Source organism: Ptychodera flava, chromosome 18, assembly GCF_041260155.1.
Source record: "Ptychodera flava strain L36383 chromosome 18, AS_Pfla_20210202, whole genome shotgun sequence".
Taxonomy (NCBI): Eukaryota; Metazoa; Hemichordata; class Enteropneusta; family Ptychoderidae; genus Ptychodera; species Ptychodera flava.
Window position 1 is genome coordinate 37,969,963 of NC_091945.1, and position 18,367 is coordinate 37,988,329.

The following is an 18,367-nucleotide window of genomic DNA, read 5'->3' on the forward strand; positions in this document are numbered from 1 at the left end:
ATGACAAACACAAAAAATTTATTTAGACACCGTTCTCTGGTCTTCTCATGACCCTTGACCCATCAATAGCCAAAACCAATCAACTGACTTAAGTGTACATGATTTGCCAGGGAAGAACAGATTGCTTTGTGCACCGTCACAACAGAAGCTGCTATACATCTTTTATTACTCTGACGTCAAAAATTTTACTGTGACAGTTGTATTCCAACTTGAATAATAATATACTTGGTTATCGTCTGTCTCCTAGCTCTTCTGAAGTCATCATTTGAAAACACCTTTTTTGCTTTCTCAGTCTGCCTCATGTAACTGCACTTCAGGTTATACATGACAGTTCCTAAAAAGTTTACACAATAGTTTTTGAGATATTTACATTTACAGCTAACAGCACACGGCATATGAAAAGCCACAGCACTAGTGTGTCCAAAGCACTGAAAATGCCACTAACACTGATGTCAACAATTTTTTTTCTGAAAGATAAACAAATTGTATGTGACAGTCTTGATTGTGAAATTAAATTGAATTACGAAACAATTAAACCAATGGAATATGACTAAATTTGATGACATCCTAAATGTACTGTACTGTTGCAAATAGATGGCACAGAAGGACCATCAGACTGAGAAGAAACAATTCAACATGCATGGCCAATACCCCATCTGTAGGTTTATAATGGTTAGTTACAGCTGACATCACAACAAAAGTATTTATTTCTCTTAAAATGTCTATATATAAATGTAACAGAGTATACCAATACACTGGTCTTGGCAGTATGTCAGTGTGCATTGGTGACCTGCAGTTACACAAATGGGTCTGATGGGTGACAACGACTGTAGTTTTGCAACACTGGCCAAAAGCCCCAACCATCCTGGTGCATATGCTGAACAGTGGATGGTAGCACAAAATGATACTAAACAACCACCTGGCAAGCAAGAGCAAGCTTTGAAAAACGCACCCTACACTAGCTCATGTATGTAACCGTGACAACTATAGAAATACTTGTACAGGTTGAAGGCGATGAATTACTTGCTATCATAAGTACAGTATTCACCCTTTGATTGTCACATTATTTGCTGCATCAACATACTGTGAACTTGCACAGGATCTTGTTAGAATTGTCTACCACTTAACTTGTACAATAATCTATTATGGCACAGGAAATTTGTAGTGTTCAAAAGTAGTCCACAATTACCTGACTGAATATAGTGTTTACTGGGAAGGGATGAAAATAATTTGACAGTCTGTACAATTATTTCCAATAATTCAGCAGTTAACTCACCTCTTTTGATGGCATTCTTCTACTTGACAGCTTGTAGTAATAGTCTCCACCTTTGCTGATGTCATGAGTACAGGATTCCAACATGGCTTTTACAAACTTCTCTTTCTCAAACAGTATGTAAACATAACCTGTGATTATATTAAAATAATAACTACGAAGATTGCTTTCATTTGATATAAGTAACGTAAGAATATGATAAAGTCAGTCTTCTGGGTATGTTTGGTCTCATACTGGCCAGAAATATACAAGTTCAAAGTCAAATCAAGTTCTGTAAAGGAGTGTGGCAACTTGATGTGCACATAGTAAATCATGTTATGAAAACAAAATGATTTTATGAATGAGAATAATTGGTATTAAAATATAACCAGAATTTATTCCAGAAAATATCTTGACTGAGATAACAAAGAGTCTGCACTGACTACATTATTTTGCTCCCCTGTCAGATTATGGCTATAAAACCATAAAACTGTCAGAGAGAATTATTTCAGCTTGACTTTCTTATCACTCATTGCCTCTCCTAGTTGTAAAAGTCTACAACAAGACAGTTCTGTATGTGTACTTTATCATATTGCCATGCCCATCTCCCCATGCTCGCGATGTTCACCATAAAATATCTGCTGTGATATTTTACAGTAAAAATTGATATATGCCTGATAAACGTCACCAGTTTCGGAGTGTTCCTGAACTACATTTGCATTGTGATAGTAAACAAAGTAAACAAATAAGATGGCTGCTGCTCTCTACCTGCGATGCTATGTTGCCGACATGAAAATTTGAAGGGCTTTGAGGAACAAGGATATTTCTCATTGCTGAATACAGGAAAAATATGTATGTTCAATCTTGAAATGTTACTCCATGGTTATTCCATTAAAGTTCTTGTAATGGAGTTGACTTTACAAAAACATCATAGTTTATGAATGAAGCCTGTTTACATTTAAGGTGGTTGGAAAGGCTATTTTTGCACCAATTCTTTTCTCAGAGTTAATGTCAAGTTTCAAGTGTTAGAATCAAGATGTTTAGTTCAAATTTTCAGTATAACTCCCTTTGTTAATATTTTCTCCAAAGAATATAAACATAGGGCCAAAGTCCCTGAAGCTACTATAGACATGGATACAAAATTGAGTATTTCCTGACTGTATGAAATGATCTCACTAAGGTCATCCTAGGGACATGTAAACCAAACATTAAAGCTGTCTGACCAGCGGTTTTGAAAAAACAAGCGATTCAACAGTTGACAGAGCTCTGCTGTGTTATGTAGAGAATAACCTTTTGTGACTGACACATGTATTGATGAAGAAGGTGGATATCTTTAATAGCTCATTTCAGGATGGCCTGACCAAAAATGGAAAAAAATTCTGTAAAAATACAGATTTGCATATTTCATCAGACTATATTAGTCTATAATAGCAAATAACGAGAGTTAATTACATTCTAATTAAAGTAAACAAGACTTGCTTAAATCAAGATTTACTTCATAATAAACAGCAATTCTGTCAGGTTATAAAGAATCTTCAGCTGGTTATCTGTATCTGTATTTTCATCCTATTAACCAAGCACAGTTTAACTTTCAAATTAACATTGTAAGTAAGTTATGTTGAATAAGTTGAGACTGTACGTACTCAGAGAAAGCACACTGAAGAGACAAATGTTTGTAACTTAAGAAGTTCAAGGTCATCAAAAGCATGATAAGGAATCATGTTACACTTTCATTGCACTGTTTACACAGATTGCATAATTGCTATAATAGCACATGAGGAATCTTACAGCCCGGCTTTACCATAAAAACCCTATCACTTTGACCACTCTTTTAATTGACCACTCTATTTTTCTCCTCAAAAAGTAATCTTATTTTATTCTTACCAAGTCAACCATAAATGGAAATTAGAACTTTCTCTATCTCTATTTATTTGACCACCCTATCATGACAAACTATTATGAGCAATTTCTTTTAGATAACATAAATGGTGGTTCAGAAAATATCAAAGTTGGGATTCAGGAAAGTTGCCTTTACATGTTTTAATCCTCCAAGCTGGTAAGCACTTCACTATGAACTGTCAAAAAAGTTGAACGTTCTGATAATTCCACACTTAAATTATTTTGGCTTTGCTGATTTCCTAATTAATTCAATTATTTAAAATCATATTAATTTTTTTTTCTGGGTGAATTAATAGGGTTTATACAGTACAAGAATTACATACAATGTAAGTCAAATTTTGACCAAAAATGACAAAAAAATTCCTTAAAAATACACATTTGCATATTTCATCACAATTTGAACATATCTAAGTTAGAATATCCCTAGGGACCTGTATACCAAATAACAAAGCTGTCTGACCAGCGGTTATGAAGAAGAAGATTTTTTACCAAAAACACCTTTTTTGGCATTAATTTGCCTATTTTCAACAATATCAAAAAATTAAAAAAAATAGTTTCTCAAAATCATATTTTTCATCTACACAACAAATATCAAATCAGCAAGTACTGTGGTTCTCAAGATATTTGAGTGGACGGACGCCTCACAAACGGACATACATACATACATACATACATACATACATACATACATACATACATACAGACTGACGACGGACGCCCGGACGGATACCCATCCCAATAGCTTCTATAGACTATAGTCTATAGTAGCTAAAAATTGTATATTTGCAGCCATGATTTTGAAATATGACACCAGTAAATATTAAAATTAAATTTTTCATATTTTTTTACATATTTGAATTTAATAATAATTGGATAGTATTAATATTACCAAATTAGTTATAAATATGTTGACACTATTTATTGTAAGATTTGTACGGCAGGATTTGTAAATAAAATTTGTTTTTATGATTTTACATGGGTTTATATATCAAAAAATTATTAAAAATTCTTTCAAATTTCAAAATGTGATTTTTCAAAAAGTACTTCAAATACAGGAAAAGTGTGCCGTACAAATCTTATCTGTAACCTTGTTAATAGGCTGTAAAAATTCCATGTCCATATCTCATTTCAAAGTTGGCTTAAATTGGTATACAATTATGTAGGAAAACTGTTATTCTGTCAAAAATGTTGAAAACAAGCCACATTTGCACCCCTCTTTTGAAGTCATAGAGCAGTTTTTTTTGGTTAATCTCACTTTTGACACCTCTTTGACAGTCAAAGAATCTAAAAATGCATTTACAATAGCAGTCACTCACTCTGAATGCCAGCACCGCCTTGTCAAACTTTCCTGAAAAACAGCAAATAATGACTTTCCCTTTTCAAACATTTTATTAAAAGCTAGGGGACCTCTACCATAGTTAATACACTAAGGACTCCCCAACTTCTTCTTATTTGGTCAGTTTTTCAAAAGTTTTAACAGGCTATAACTCTGCAATGCCTTTGTGCCCAAATGTCTAGTTTTTTTTATTCCACAGAGAATGTTGACTACTTTTATATTTTAATAGTTTTGTTGAAATTTATAACTGACGCTCTAGCCTTTCCAACCACCTTAAAATAATAAATGCGCAAGACTGAAGAAAAGTAAAGCCTAAAAATATAGGTTTCAATATCATGTGCAAAATTCTGGGCATAGGTATATGATAAATGGGTAAATATTGCCCGATATTGTCTGTTCCTTGAGTCATATCAGCATTCAGTGCCATTTGTACTGTGTCAGACATGAGACGAAATGCAGCACAAAATTGACACTCATGCTGATACAACATATGAACAGGTGATATTGGGTATTATCACAGGCCAAGTTTGTAGTCTCCAAATAAAAAATATGGGATTTATTCTCTGGTCGTTCTACATCATGACAACGTACATCTATGTCATAAATTTTGGTGCGTCGAACCTTTTTTTGCATCAATGTTCTGTGTGCTCGTCAATGTAAACAAACAACATGGCGGCAGGTATTTCTCCCACAATCAAAATGTGTCTGACGTGAAAATATCGTAAAAATTAGTCATGATTATTAGAGTCTGACAAAATACATCCACTTGGCAAATTTTGGGGGGTTTGTATTCGTATAGGCCCTGCCGTCGCCTGAACTTTTGATCCACTGTTTACTTTCATGAGGTACGACTTACAGTTTCCACTGCAACAAGGGGGTCAAGAGCGGTGTCCGGGCCATAAAAAGTCATGTAATGAAATCTATACTTTCATAGACTACGACAATGATAATGCAAACAATGAAAACACAAGAGTGTACCGCCTGTATTCCTAACGAATTACGTGAATAATTTGCGGAACAAAGAACTCAAAGCTGGTCGCGTTACCGTGGGTTCTGTAACCAGGGTCAGGCACGCGACGTTAAATAGTGTTCGTGAACTCGAGATTCAGTTGATTTTTGTTCACGAAAAACAGCGCAGCTTTGTCTGAGGTAAATTTCTACGCCTATGCTATCTTTGAAATAGGAAGTGTACCTGGTATAACTTTGCGGAAGGTACATGTAGACCGAGAGGTCGTCTGGCATTTGCTCCATACACAAATGTGACAACACTGTATTTCTCACTCACGCGACTGCGACGACTGGAAATAATTGACAACTTGCCAATGGCACATTGATATTATTCCTAAAGTAGTTCAAAAGTCAAAACCTATCGTTATGGAAAACTTCTTGTACTTTGCAAAAAATAAAGAATTCTTGTCTTGTGCATGTGATTCCCTAATATTTTTCTTCATTCAGCAAAGGAAAATACGAGTGACGTAATGATCGTGTCACCACAAATCAAAGACAAGTGGTGACACGGTCTTTACTTCACGTTTAGTTTGCTTAGCTGAACAAAGAAAAATATTAACTAGAAAGCATTTGCAAGCAAAAGCGAAGTTCCAGAGACCAGAGCAGTGGAAGAAACGATCTCTAGAATGTGTGACAAAGATAGGTGCAGAATGAAAGAGTGCTTTGGATTTTAATATTCAGGGCTGATAGCAGTGAACACGATAATACAACTAAAAGCAAGGCAGTCCGGGGGATTACAGTACACGGATTACAAATGCCTACATGTACGGTAAAAACGCAACAGATACATACGGGGGCGACAACGCACGGAAATGTTTATCAGACGACATTCTCGCGAGCCAGAGCAATAATTTTCGCTCCGCTGACCTACGCAAAGATCAATCGCTTGACGGGTAGCGCTGAGTTGTTGCCGTAAAGAGGCGCGTGATTTACGACGATGATCAGACGAGAGGAAACATTGGACCTAGGCCGTTGAAATTGAGCCACATGCATTTTCATTTGATTAAAAGCACAGACTAAAACAATTTTCATTGCTATGTCACCGTTTGCACAAGATACTGACCGTTTGATCTTGGAAAGTTGAGTTGCTTTTACGTGCAGCCAACGCATGCCGGTGCGAGACAGACAGTACGTTCACTATGAATGGCTAGCTCTGCAGGGCTGTGTGTTACCGGCCCTCCCACCACAGCCCCGCAGACTGATATAGGAAAAACCACTGGTGGCTCCTCAGAAATACGGCGAGCAGTTTCTCCGCCAAAACAGCCGATTTTGAGTCCAAATTTTGCATTGATCATCGTTTTCGAGCACACCCACCTCGCCTAGGTACACGATATGCACAGCCGTGCTTGTAAACTTTCAAAAACCATACTTTTCTCTCTCTGTGCGAGCGAAGCGATTGATACGCCTCCATTGTTGTGTCATGAGCATTCGGGCGAAACAGTATAGCGCCACGTACGGCGAGTATTTAGAGGAAAATAAAATCAAAAAGCAACAAAAAACAAAGCGAAAGAAAGCTAGAATTATTAATAACTGAACGCAATATGATAGTTGAGCAATGCTAAATAAAAAATAAATAAATAAACAAACAAGAAATGCCCGTAAAACCCGTCCGAGCTGAGCGATGACGTCATAAGCGTGTCGCAATGCATTCTGGGTAATTAAGGTAAAATTTGTGTATAGCATGTTCTATGGTAGTAATACCGGAAATAGAGAAAGAAAGAAAGAAAGTAAGAAAGAAAGAAAGAAAGAACGAAAGAAAGAAAGAAAGAAAGAAAGAAGGAAAGTGAGCAAAAACTAACAGTTCCAGAGCTGGTCTCTGGAACTAATTAGGGAATAATATCTAATTATATCATACCAGTATATTGATGGTGCAAATACAGCAATCTGATTGGTCAAGACATTAAAAGAACCGTGGTATATTCATGATATACCACCGCTGGCACAACACGCTAGCTCACGGCTTGAGTCAAAATCCTTTATTGACTTGCCAAGCCTGAATTTCAATATAAGTATGATATAATAGCAATAAATCACACCCAGCCATGGTATATACCACTTGATTTCAACCAGTTCACTTCATATATATACATTCGTTATCACTCTTGTATATGTGCCGTGAACTGGTCACAATCTCATGGGTGTTCTTTAATGCTTAATTAACCTCTAAGTATCTTCATCCTCATTCAAAACTTACTCTAGTTGGAATTTTAAAAATGCATAAAAAGAGACAGTATATGTGATATTACCTTTACCTTTGGGTGGATATCTTGGGTGTTTGCCATCTTTACCTGGCCACTCGATTTTCACATTGCCAAATGGTTTGAAAGCATTCTGAAGACCAGCTGATTGAAAAACAGGAGAGAGAAATATTTTAGTGGCGTCTTGGTCATTTCAATAATTTGTTAAATTGAGAGAATATTTTATATAACAAGTCATTGACAATGACATAGTCTCCACTTGTAATAAGAGTATTAGTCTTGATGGGGCAGGGAAATGTAGTCATTAAGAATATCACTGGAGTGTATATGTTAAGATCTATGGGCACATAGGTCTATGTCGTTGTTCCCAATTTGAAACACATGAGGCACGTCTAAGTTATGGTTCTAAATCGGGAAAAAAGATCAGACCTCTAGCTGTATTGGCCAGCCAAGAAATACATATGCGCATAATAAATGAGGTACAAGATGTGACATCTTAAGGTCTAATATCCTATCAAAATTGAAGGGTATAGAACTTGTGGTTACTGAGTTATGCATATATATGTATAATCAAGGTCAAAGGTCATCGAGGTCACGTGACATTTTGAAAAAAAATGTATTGCTAATTAATCCCTATATGCCGAAAATCAGACCTCTCGCTCTATTCGCTTGCCCAGAATTAGATATGTGCATAATCAATGAGGTAAAGCGTGTGTTGTCATAAGGTCTCCCATCCTACTAAATATAAAGGACATAGCACTTGTGGTTACTTATTTATTGACATAAACCTATTTTTAGGTAAAAGGTCATCGAGGTCAAATGACATTTCGTCAAAAAATTTCTATCCTATAGTTATCCCTATATACCAAAAATCAGACATCCAGCTCTTTTGGCTTGCTCAGAATTAGATATGCACATAATTAATGAGGTACAGTATGTGGCGTCATAAGGTCTCCCATCATACCATATATGAAGGGTGTTTTACTTAGTTATGGACAAATATGTATATTTGAGGTCAAAGGTCACTGAGGTCACGTGACATTTTGGACAAATATGTATATTTGAGGTCAAAGGTCACTGAGGTCACGTGACATTTTGTCAAACTGTCTGAGATATCTGCGTGAACGGATGGACTCAAGGAAGGATGAACGGACGGACATGACCCAATCTATAAGCCCCCTGGACTTCATCCGTGGGGACTAAAAACTGTGTCACTGCATTCTTTTTGCAATATGAATATGATGAGAAACTAAATTTTTATTTTTCTTGGCCTACATGGGAGTCTATGGAGAACTGACTTATACATGGGAGTCTATGGAGAACTGTCTTATACATGGGAGTCTATGGAGAACTGCCTTATACATGGTTATACATGGAAGTCTATGGAGAACTGCCTTATACATGGAAGTCTAAGGAGGTGTAAACTAAAAAGTCCTCTAACACGGCCAAATTTGATCACATTGTGAAACAAATCGACATGCATCTGTATGGGGTAGGGTACCTATCATTGTGCAAAGTTTGAAAGAAATTGACCAGGGCATGTCTGAGATATCTGCGTGAACGGACGGACGGATGGACGGACATGACCCAATCTATAAGTCCCCCTGGACTTCGTCCATGGGGACTAAAAAATATTAAGATGTGAACTGACTTTCTGGCTACTAAGTATGATACAGTGCTGGCAATGTGTGCAGTTGTTGGTAAATGGGTTGGACAGCACTAGCTAAAATTTGGCGAATGCGAGGAGAAAGGGCTATGGATTCTAATGCCATATTTATCTAGATTTTGTGTATATAGGCATCTATAGTTGCTTATTTCTGAGAAAAAAATAACATAGAAATGATAATTTGATAAAATCTCTATGAGTCTAGCTGAATGCAGTTGGAAAGACCAAAACCAGATATGTGCAGTTTTTAACAGCTCTTTAATATCACTGATGAAGTATGGGTTCAAATTAGTTGTCAAACTCAGCAATCAAGTTGACCTATATTTTAATGTGAAATTATGTCTTTCTATACAAAGTAAAGCAAACTCTTCAATTTTTGCCATAGAGGGTTCACATTTGGATTTTGAACTTTGTAGCAAGTACACATGTGTGACAAAAAAGTCTACACAGCAAAAGGCAACAACTGATAACCATGGACAATTTCATCTTTTCCTACAAAAACAAAAGCATTAATTGTTGCATCATTAAATTTCTACTGCTTCATCATTTGTATTTGAATTCTGAAGAAACATTCTTTGCTTGGGGTTTTTAATACCTACAATTTTTACATCATTATATCAATGTACTATGAGACCCTATAGCACTTGTATATCAGTGAATTAAAGTGTGTGTATGAAAAAAACCCATAGGAATTGACCTACTTTAGTGATCATACATGGTGGAAGTTAATACTCACCTTCAGTAATGTCCCATGGTACACCACCAAGAAATACTTTGCAGGAATAGGTAGGATTTGAATGATGTTTAACAGGCAGCTGCCCACACCAAGTACGGGATGGTCGACTCATAGCTGTGGATGAAATCGATGCAAACATCAACATGTACAATCACTTTCTTGTAGCCTGCAATATGCAATTCACAGGATTTGGTATATTTCTAAATTAAATTTGTTCTATTTGTAAAATACAGATTCTTACTTCACTTTCAAAATCATGACAAAATTTAAAACCCTGTATTTGACTCGTTAACATAGCACGCAAATGTATCCCTTTACCTGCCAAATTCATATTTCACCATCAGGTCAAGTTGGTTAAAACTACTGAAGCAAAACATGTCCCATAGGGCGCATTTTAACAAAGACTTGAAGATTTGAAGGTCCCTGAAGACAGAGATACTGTAAACATGATTTTTACAAACTATAAAGCTGCTATAACATACCAAGCTTAGTAGGTGAAAATTCATAATGGTTTTGGATCAACACTGCTTTTTACTGACTATATGCAGATGGGGAAGTGATACTGTCTGGCAGGTATAAGGGTATGGTACTCGTATCTAATATTATTGTTGAAGACTGAATTTTACTTTTCCTAGAACTCAATTTGCTAACTTTGAGTACTGAATTGGTGAGAGCTAGGCTAATCAAATCAGATTTCCCATCCTATACTGGAGCATATCATCTTAATTGCATAACTGCTGCATCTGCCCTCCAAGTAAGTTGCGGGTAATTTGCTGTAGGAAAATCTTGCTAGCTATAGGAAAGCTTTCCTGTATTACTGTGCAGCTATCTGCTTTGTTGAATGAACTCCATATGCCAACAACAATGCCAGTATGGGTCATGAGCAAGCACATCGTTCCTTTGAACAGATGCATGAAGATATAAAACATAGTGTCAAGGACGCTGTGCTCACATTTGATCACATATGTAGTTGGTCAATATGACGGAAATGTCAGCTATCAGGTGTTGGGCTATTAATGATTTCTTTAACCCGTGATGAACAATTTGGCAGTGCTAGCAATGCTGCCAAACTTACACGATAATGATATGCATCAAACTGCCTCAAAATTATTTACCAATAATTGCAGTGTCCTTGCCAAATGGGAAAATGTCCAACACAAAGCTATATCAACAAAGGATCCTTAATCAACAGATATGTACCTGTTCAGACCCTGCAAACCTAATTTCAAAGCAGTCTGAGCAATATTTTTCTCAACAAAATTGAAATATCTGCATCCAAAGATGTAATTAAGATTTGGTAATTCATAGCTTGACCTTGCTGGATCAGGGAGTCAACAAGCCTAACTACCTTCAGAGCAGTGTGCCCACTAAGCCAATTCGCTGCATCATAATGTAGAGAAACCCACCTGACGCATTGAAATTACAAGTAATCCGACGCATCACTGACGCAGCTTTAAAAAGCCTGCCAATGTAAAGAAATGCTCAGCGGATTCACAATTTACATAGATAACATGTTTCCCTGCAGTTTTGGGGCCAGAAAATATCTGTAAACATCATTTTTATAGGTCTCCGCAGTGATACTACATGCCGTTAGTAAATTTAACTTGCCAATCAATCGATTGATGGACGGAGGCAGCCATTGTTTTTTTCATTATCTTCTCATTTACTCCCACCAGAGTAACAGAGTATCAGGAATCCAGAAAGACATACAACCATAGAGGGCGCTATACTGCTGACTTACAGTTATATCCTCTTCAAGCACGCGGTGATGCACAGCAAGTCAAGGTTTCTTCAATTTGACTAAAAAAAATTTTTTCACCTCCTCTTAGAGGGCACACTGCTTTAGAGAGAGTTTTGTGTGTATTCATGCTATCCTGTATACTTGTAAATGATGAACAGCTGGTCATTAATTGCTTTATCTATATCCCAAAACTTCTGTTAAGACACAAGAAGTCTCTTGTTGATGGACGGACGAATGGACCAATGACAAATAATGAAGGACAATCAACCTATCTAATAAACTCCATGTAGTTGACAGTGGAGATAAAAAGTAAAACTGGCCAAGAAATTTACTCATGCATATACAAATTTAAATATCATTATTTTAAGTAACTGAAATAGTGTCTTCCCTAAAACCTACTGACCAACTTTACAGCTGTCAGACAAGCAGCTTCAGAAGAACAATTCAATATGCAATGAAAAACAAAGATTTTTAAGTAGAATGTGCCTCGGGTACAGGTATTCAGACTTTTACTATTCTTTTCTGATCTACCGCTTGTGGGGGTTCATTTTTTAAGCTCATGGTGTAAGAAAACTTTTCATGGTCTTAGTTTTTTGAAAATCATAGTTTTTTTTAATCCATAGAGGTAACACAGGGATGGCAGCCATTTTGAATTTCCAATATTATAGAAATAACGGGCGACGCGCTGACCATCAACGTTTATTTGTGGGCAAGGGCGAGAGGAAAGCCAAAAATTAACAGGCGAGGCTTGCCGAGCCCGTTAATTTGGCTTTCCTCGAGCCCGCGCCCACAAATAAACGTTAATGGTCAGAGCGGAGTCTGTTATTTCCATTATATTATCAGCGAACCCAAGAAAACCGTCACAATATCCAAAAATTTCAGGAGCGAACGACAACTGGGCCCTAGAAACTGAGCATTACGCAACGCACTGTCACACGCGCTGTAAAAAATTGGAGATGTTTTCAAAAAAAGTATCTCAACTTGACCTAAAGTGCTCCATTTTATTTTGTGATTGATTATGATTTACGTTTGAGATGTAAAGTTACGATACTTTGAGTTGTTAATCTTATTATTCATATTCACGGGCATGTAAACAAACCATTACTGTGTATTTGTGGTCAGTCACGTGGTTCGGCTGGACCAATCGAAATGCGACGGGCAGCGCATGGTAATATAATGGTAAATATTGTGTGATTTGTTTCTCTAGTACCAAAATTTGCACGGTGATCCCTCGATTTTTATTCTTGATTTTGAGAGAATGGTTGAAAGCTTCCTTGAGAAAAGTTTGAGCAAATGTTTAAGTCTTTCATTTTTGAGGTGCATACTACCTAAATAATTGGAAAAGAAACTTACCAGCACCCTGTCTGGATTGCTTTGCCAGTTGCTCAATGCCATATGGGTCAGGAAATAGCAAAGAATCCAACCCAGAACGATACTGACTGGTGAATAAACTAGCAATGGAGGGTTCCATTTCCTCCTGATTTGGTCTTGGTGGTGAACTTCTTTTATCTTGAGAAACCCTTCGCTGAGTATTCAGGTTCATATTTCCCTGTTGATATGAAAAAGGAAAACTTTAAATTAAACCCATTATTCTCCATCTTTAGCCTGTAGTCTCATCCATTGTACAGTAAATTTTGGTAATAATAGAGGCAGAGTCCAATAACTTAGGACTCCAAAGTCCCATAACTTTTGGTGTTATTCAATGCTGTTTGACCTCATGTAAACATACAAAAAGTCTGACATGATTTTTTTGATAAATTTTAAAATATAGATTTCACAATTACAAAGACGTGCTAATAAATTTATGTGAAATAATTCTATTGAACTGCGAACTAAATCATGATAGTATATGTCAAACTAGGACAAATGCCAGCAGTATTTATTTATCAGTCGATCATAGCTATTTAGCCATATGCATTGAAATACATCGGATTTTATTGGCTTTACAAGCCCAGAGGGCAAACCATGTCATACCTTCCTCCTTTTTACATTACTCTAGGCAGAATACTCCAAGTATCTTCGGCCAAGGCTTAATTGCTCTCATGTAGTATGGTCTTTGGTGTCAACATTAAGACTGCATTTATTGTGAAGTATCATCCACCAAAGATCATACTAAGGGAAGTTGTATTTGGTTTATAAAAGGCATGTATACTTGGTATAAAAGTGTGAATCACCATACTGACACAGCTAAAGTAAAACTAGATTTTCAAATGGTCAGGCTGCCACTGTGTTTAAAGGTATGTGAACAAATTGCAATACCCTTTTTGTGTTTCATGTCACTAATTCAGTACTTATACATACTTCCCCCTAGAAAATCCATGTTTTTTTCAAGAGACAGGTTAAATTTTTATTGATTCAAAGGTATGGAAAAACAAACAAATGGCATTTAGTAACCTCATAAACAAAGACTAAGAATCTTGAAGTATTTATATTTGGCAAATCTTTGTTCATGTACTTGTCAATGTGTACTGGTATACATAATTTACATTACAAGGTGTTACCTTGAGGCCAAAACAATAAATTGTGCTGTTCCAATAACATGGTTTTCAAATATAGGGTAGGTAGGTTGATAGGAATTGTTTTTTCCCAAAATATTTTTGTTGTTAAATATGCATTTTTCAGGGGTTCAGGGTGGTCAAACACTGGCCACAACATTTGCAGAGAAATGTATCATACATATAAAGGAAAAAAAATCATAAAAGACATCCTCGTTCAAGCAAAAATCAAATGCCAAGTAACGAACGTGGGATTTTACGAGTTTTTTCTTTACTTCCATGTTTACATAGCTCTAAAAAGTTTAGGGTCGGCAGGTGAAAAACAGGGTAGGTCGGGTTGTCGGAACAGCACAATTTTTTTGTCCAGCCTAAAATTGACAAACTGTGACAGTCTTTTGTTTATGTCTTACCATTAATTCATTAATTCTATCTTCTGACAGTTCTGAACTGAAAGAGCTTATTCCACTGGACTCTGAATAACTGATTGGGCTGCAGCTACCAGTACTATATTGGTGCCAGGAAGGGTATGATAGAGAAGTGCTTTCCCATGGAGAGTTGCTTGTACCTTTTGTCTGGTTGGAGTTATGGTCAGGTGCATATCCACCTTGAAATTGACTTTCCTGTTCTCTGCCATGAGGGTGAAGTAAATCAGAGACACTTTGCTTGCTGAAGGCACTTCTTAGGAACTGAAATTTTGGATTAGATAGGGCCGCAGAAGTTGAATCAGGCATGGAAAGTATATCAACAGAGTAGGCTGACATTGGGGAGTGAGGTGACATCAGTGAGTCTGGTGACATTGGGGAACGAGGAGACATTGGAGAATATGGTGACATCGGAGCTTGTGCAGACATCTGCATGATGTTGACATCTGGAAAGCAGCAGAAGACAAAATTTGAAAATAATTAGATTCAAAAGGATAAAATCGTGTCATGGTCTGAGACTGCAGAATATGACATCAATTAATATACTTAAATAATTTGAAAAACGTAAAACAAAGATCATGGTATAAATTATCCAATAGATGATATTTCTTATCCTGCCAAGATAACATATCACCAGCATCAGATCAAGTTGGTTGAAACAAGCAAGGCATAACATGTGCAATATGTTGAATATTAACAAAGACATTTGAAGTCCCCTGAAAACAGATATACGTTTAAATATGACTTTTGACTAAATCTGTTACAACAAACCATCCTTGCTGACTAAGAGAATGTACACTTCGGATCTATACTGCCTTTTACTGACCTAGCACATGGCTTATGAGGCCTGGCAGGATAAGGCTTTATAGCTACATTTAATATTTCTTCTTCCCTGCTGGTTATATTTTCAACAGATTACAACTTACAAATGGCAAAGCATTGGATATAGACGGGTTGGGGGGTTGCCATCCTTTGTAAAAACAGCAATGTTTCCCATTTGAAAAGAATCTATGTAAGTTTGATATAGTAATATTGGAATTATCTGACAGATAGTTTCAGAGCAGCAATATTTACATTATGAAGTTCATAACATTAACCCTTTTCCTGCCAAGTCCATATTTCACCACCCGGTCAAGATCGATGGTTAAAATTAATGAAACAACGTATTCCATATGATGTATTTTAACATAATACTGTACATTTGAAGGCTGTTGAAAACATAATACTGTAAAGTTGATTTTTTTTTTGACAAAAGATGCTATAACATACCAAGCCATGTGGGTGAAAATATGCCATGTTTTGGCTCATACCGCTTTTTACTGACTTGGCTGATGGCGAAGTGATACAGTTATTACTGTCTGGCAGGAAAAGGGTTAATTTCTTCTAAACTCTCAGACATTGTACTTTTGAAAAAGTCGTTCTGACCAAGAAAATAAGGAAACTTGACCACTTTTGTATCAAAAATTCATTATCACTTGAATAAATCTAAATGAGGTTTAATTAAAGAAAAATGAGAAACCTGTCAGACGAAGGCATTTTCAAAGAATATTTCAGATGAAAATTTTAAAAATAGCGCCAATGGCACAGGATCACAACTGGCACATTGTGAAACTACTCTATCTCTGGGTGCACCTGTACATGAAATACTGAATGGGTAGGTGCTGCGGGTTTGGAGTTTGTCAGTACACACACCCACACAATCATATCATATACATACAGACCAACTCAAAGATAGGCAATCTCAAACCTATAAGAACCAGATATGAACTGAAAATGCTCACGTATTTCATTATATACCGGTTATGTGTAAATTTGAACCTTTGCAACATGTTTGCAACTTCATTGAAAGTATTATGATCAACATAATGAACAATAATCACCACCGATTAATTCTAAAAGGTCATGAAGTATGCAAATATGTAGTTAGCTGAAGTAAAAATATTAAAGTTCTTTGACTGCTGTCATTGTATCACCATTTTATATAGCAAGTGTAATTACCGTTGGCCAAGTCCGTCAAGCCATATATGCCGAGCTGTGAAAGCTCATTAGATATGCAAATTATAAATTAGCTGACATGAAAATGTGAAATGACTTTCGATATTGTTTTAATCAGGTATAATCATCAATGTACATAGCATGTTTTGCCAACTTTGATCAAGTAAATCCCAGTATATATCCCTAATAAGCAAAGTTCATTAAATATGTAAATTAGGAATTGACTTAAGTAAAAATGCTTAATGATTGTCAATAATGTTGTATCATGGTATCTGCAATATATGTAGCAAGTTTTGTCAACTTTGGTTAAGTCAATTCAGATATATATCTCTAATTAGGAAAGTTCATTAAATATGCAAATTAGGAATTGGCTGAAGAGAAAATGCTTAATGACTTTCAATAATATTGTATTATAGTGTCTTTAATGTACATAGCAAGTTTCATCAATTTTGATCTAGTCAATTCAGATAAATATCCCTAATTATGAAAATTCATTTAATATGCAAATTAGGAATTGGCTGAAGTAAAAAGGTCTTTTGACTTTCAATAATGTTATATCACAGTATCTTTGATGTATATAGCAAGTTTTAACAACTTCGATCAAGTAAATCCAGTATATATCCCTAATAAGCAAAGTTCATTAAATATGTAAATTAGGAATTGACTTAAGTAAAAATGCTTAAAGACTTTCAAAAATGTTGTATCATAGTAGCTCCAAATACATGTAGCAAGTTTCAACAATGTCAGTCCAGTCAATTCAAATATATATCCCTAATTAGCAAAGTTCATTTAATGTGCAAATTACGAATTGGCTAAAGTTAAAACGCTTAATGACTTTCAATAATTTTAAATAATAGTATCTTTAATATACATACCAAGTTTGGTCAATTTTGATCAGGTCAAATCAGACATATATCCCTAATTAGGAAAGTTCATTAAATATGCAAATTAGCAACTATCTTTCATGTAACCCCTAAATGGTTCCCACTGCTGATATATCTCGGTGTGATCAACATTTGTAGCAAATCTCATCAAATTGTGTGTAGTCGTTTTTAATGTATATCAGTTTTTTCTAAACTCATTAATTATGCAAATGAGTAAAAAGGATGCAAACCGCACCCACCAAAAACTAATCAGTTCTTGCCATTTGCTAACTGAATATATGTACCAGATTTGATTCTGATCTGACCAGCCGTTTTTGAGATATCGGACCAACAGACAGACAGACAGACACACGGACACAGACAGACAGACAGACATCGCTGCGACATATGCTCACATGTGTAAACACGTGAGCAAAAAATAGACAGAGAAGGCTTGATAAAAAGAAAAGGTGGGAGTGGGTAAAAAATGTACAAGGGATCTGGTAAAAAAGTAATGCTACCTCATCAATCTTCTAGACCCTACCCCCTCCTGAATATCAAATGTTCCATCCCTTGGTATTACATAACGCCAGATGACAGGAAATGTATTTACAACCTTGGGGAGTTTTTAATGACAATGGATGAGTGTTATCATTCTAATGTAAACAGCACTTAAGTTAGTTACAGATAGTGGAATGCCTTCCACTGTGGGCAGTGATTAATAGAATCTCACACCCCCAAGGACCTGGGATCAGA

General features: G+C 36.0%; 1 protein-coding gene and 1 long non-coding RNA gene across 4 annotated transcripts in view; one reads left to right on the plus strand and one right to left on the minus strand.

Moving 5' to 3' along the window:
* LOC139117559 (uncharacterized) overlaps positions 1-14,904 on the plus strand; it is a 28,152-nt gene extending 13,248 nt beyond the window's left edge. Inside the window, exons 2-3 of the long non-coding RNA XR_011548551.1 lie at positions 13,836-14,073; positions 14,772-14,904. This is a non-coding gene — a long non-coding RNA (uncharacterized lncRNA). The remainder of the gene's footprint in view (positions 1-13,835; positions 14,074-14,771) is intronic.
* LOC139117558 (cytoplasmic polyadenylation element-binding protein 1-like) overlaps positions 1-18,367 on the minus strand; it is a 37,824-nt gene that overhangs the window by 7,330 nt on the left and 12,127 nt on the right. For 2 of the 3 annotated variants that reach the window (XM_070680786.1, XM_070680783.1), the window contains exons 3-7: positions 14,742-15,199; positions 13,190-13,385; positions 10,096-10,209; positions 7,742-7,837; positions 1,277-1,404 (exon numbers count right to left, since the gene is read on the minus strand). In XM_070680786.1, the coding sequence (XP_070536887.1) occupies positions 1,277-1,404; positions 7,742-7,837; positions 10,096-10,209; positions 13,190-13,385; positions 14,742-15,199 (992 nt within the window). The remainder of the gene's footprint in view (positions 1-1,276; positions 1,405-7,741; positions 7,838-10,095; positions 10,210-13,189; positions 13,386-14,741; positions 15,200-18,367) is intronic. The other variant, XM_070680782.1, reaches the window with a different exon arrangement.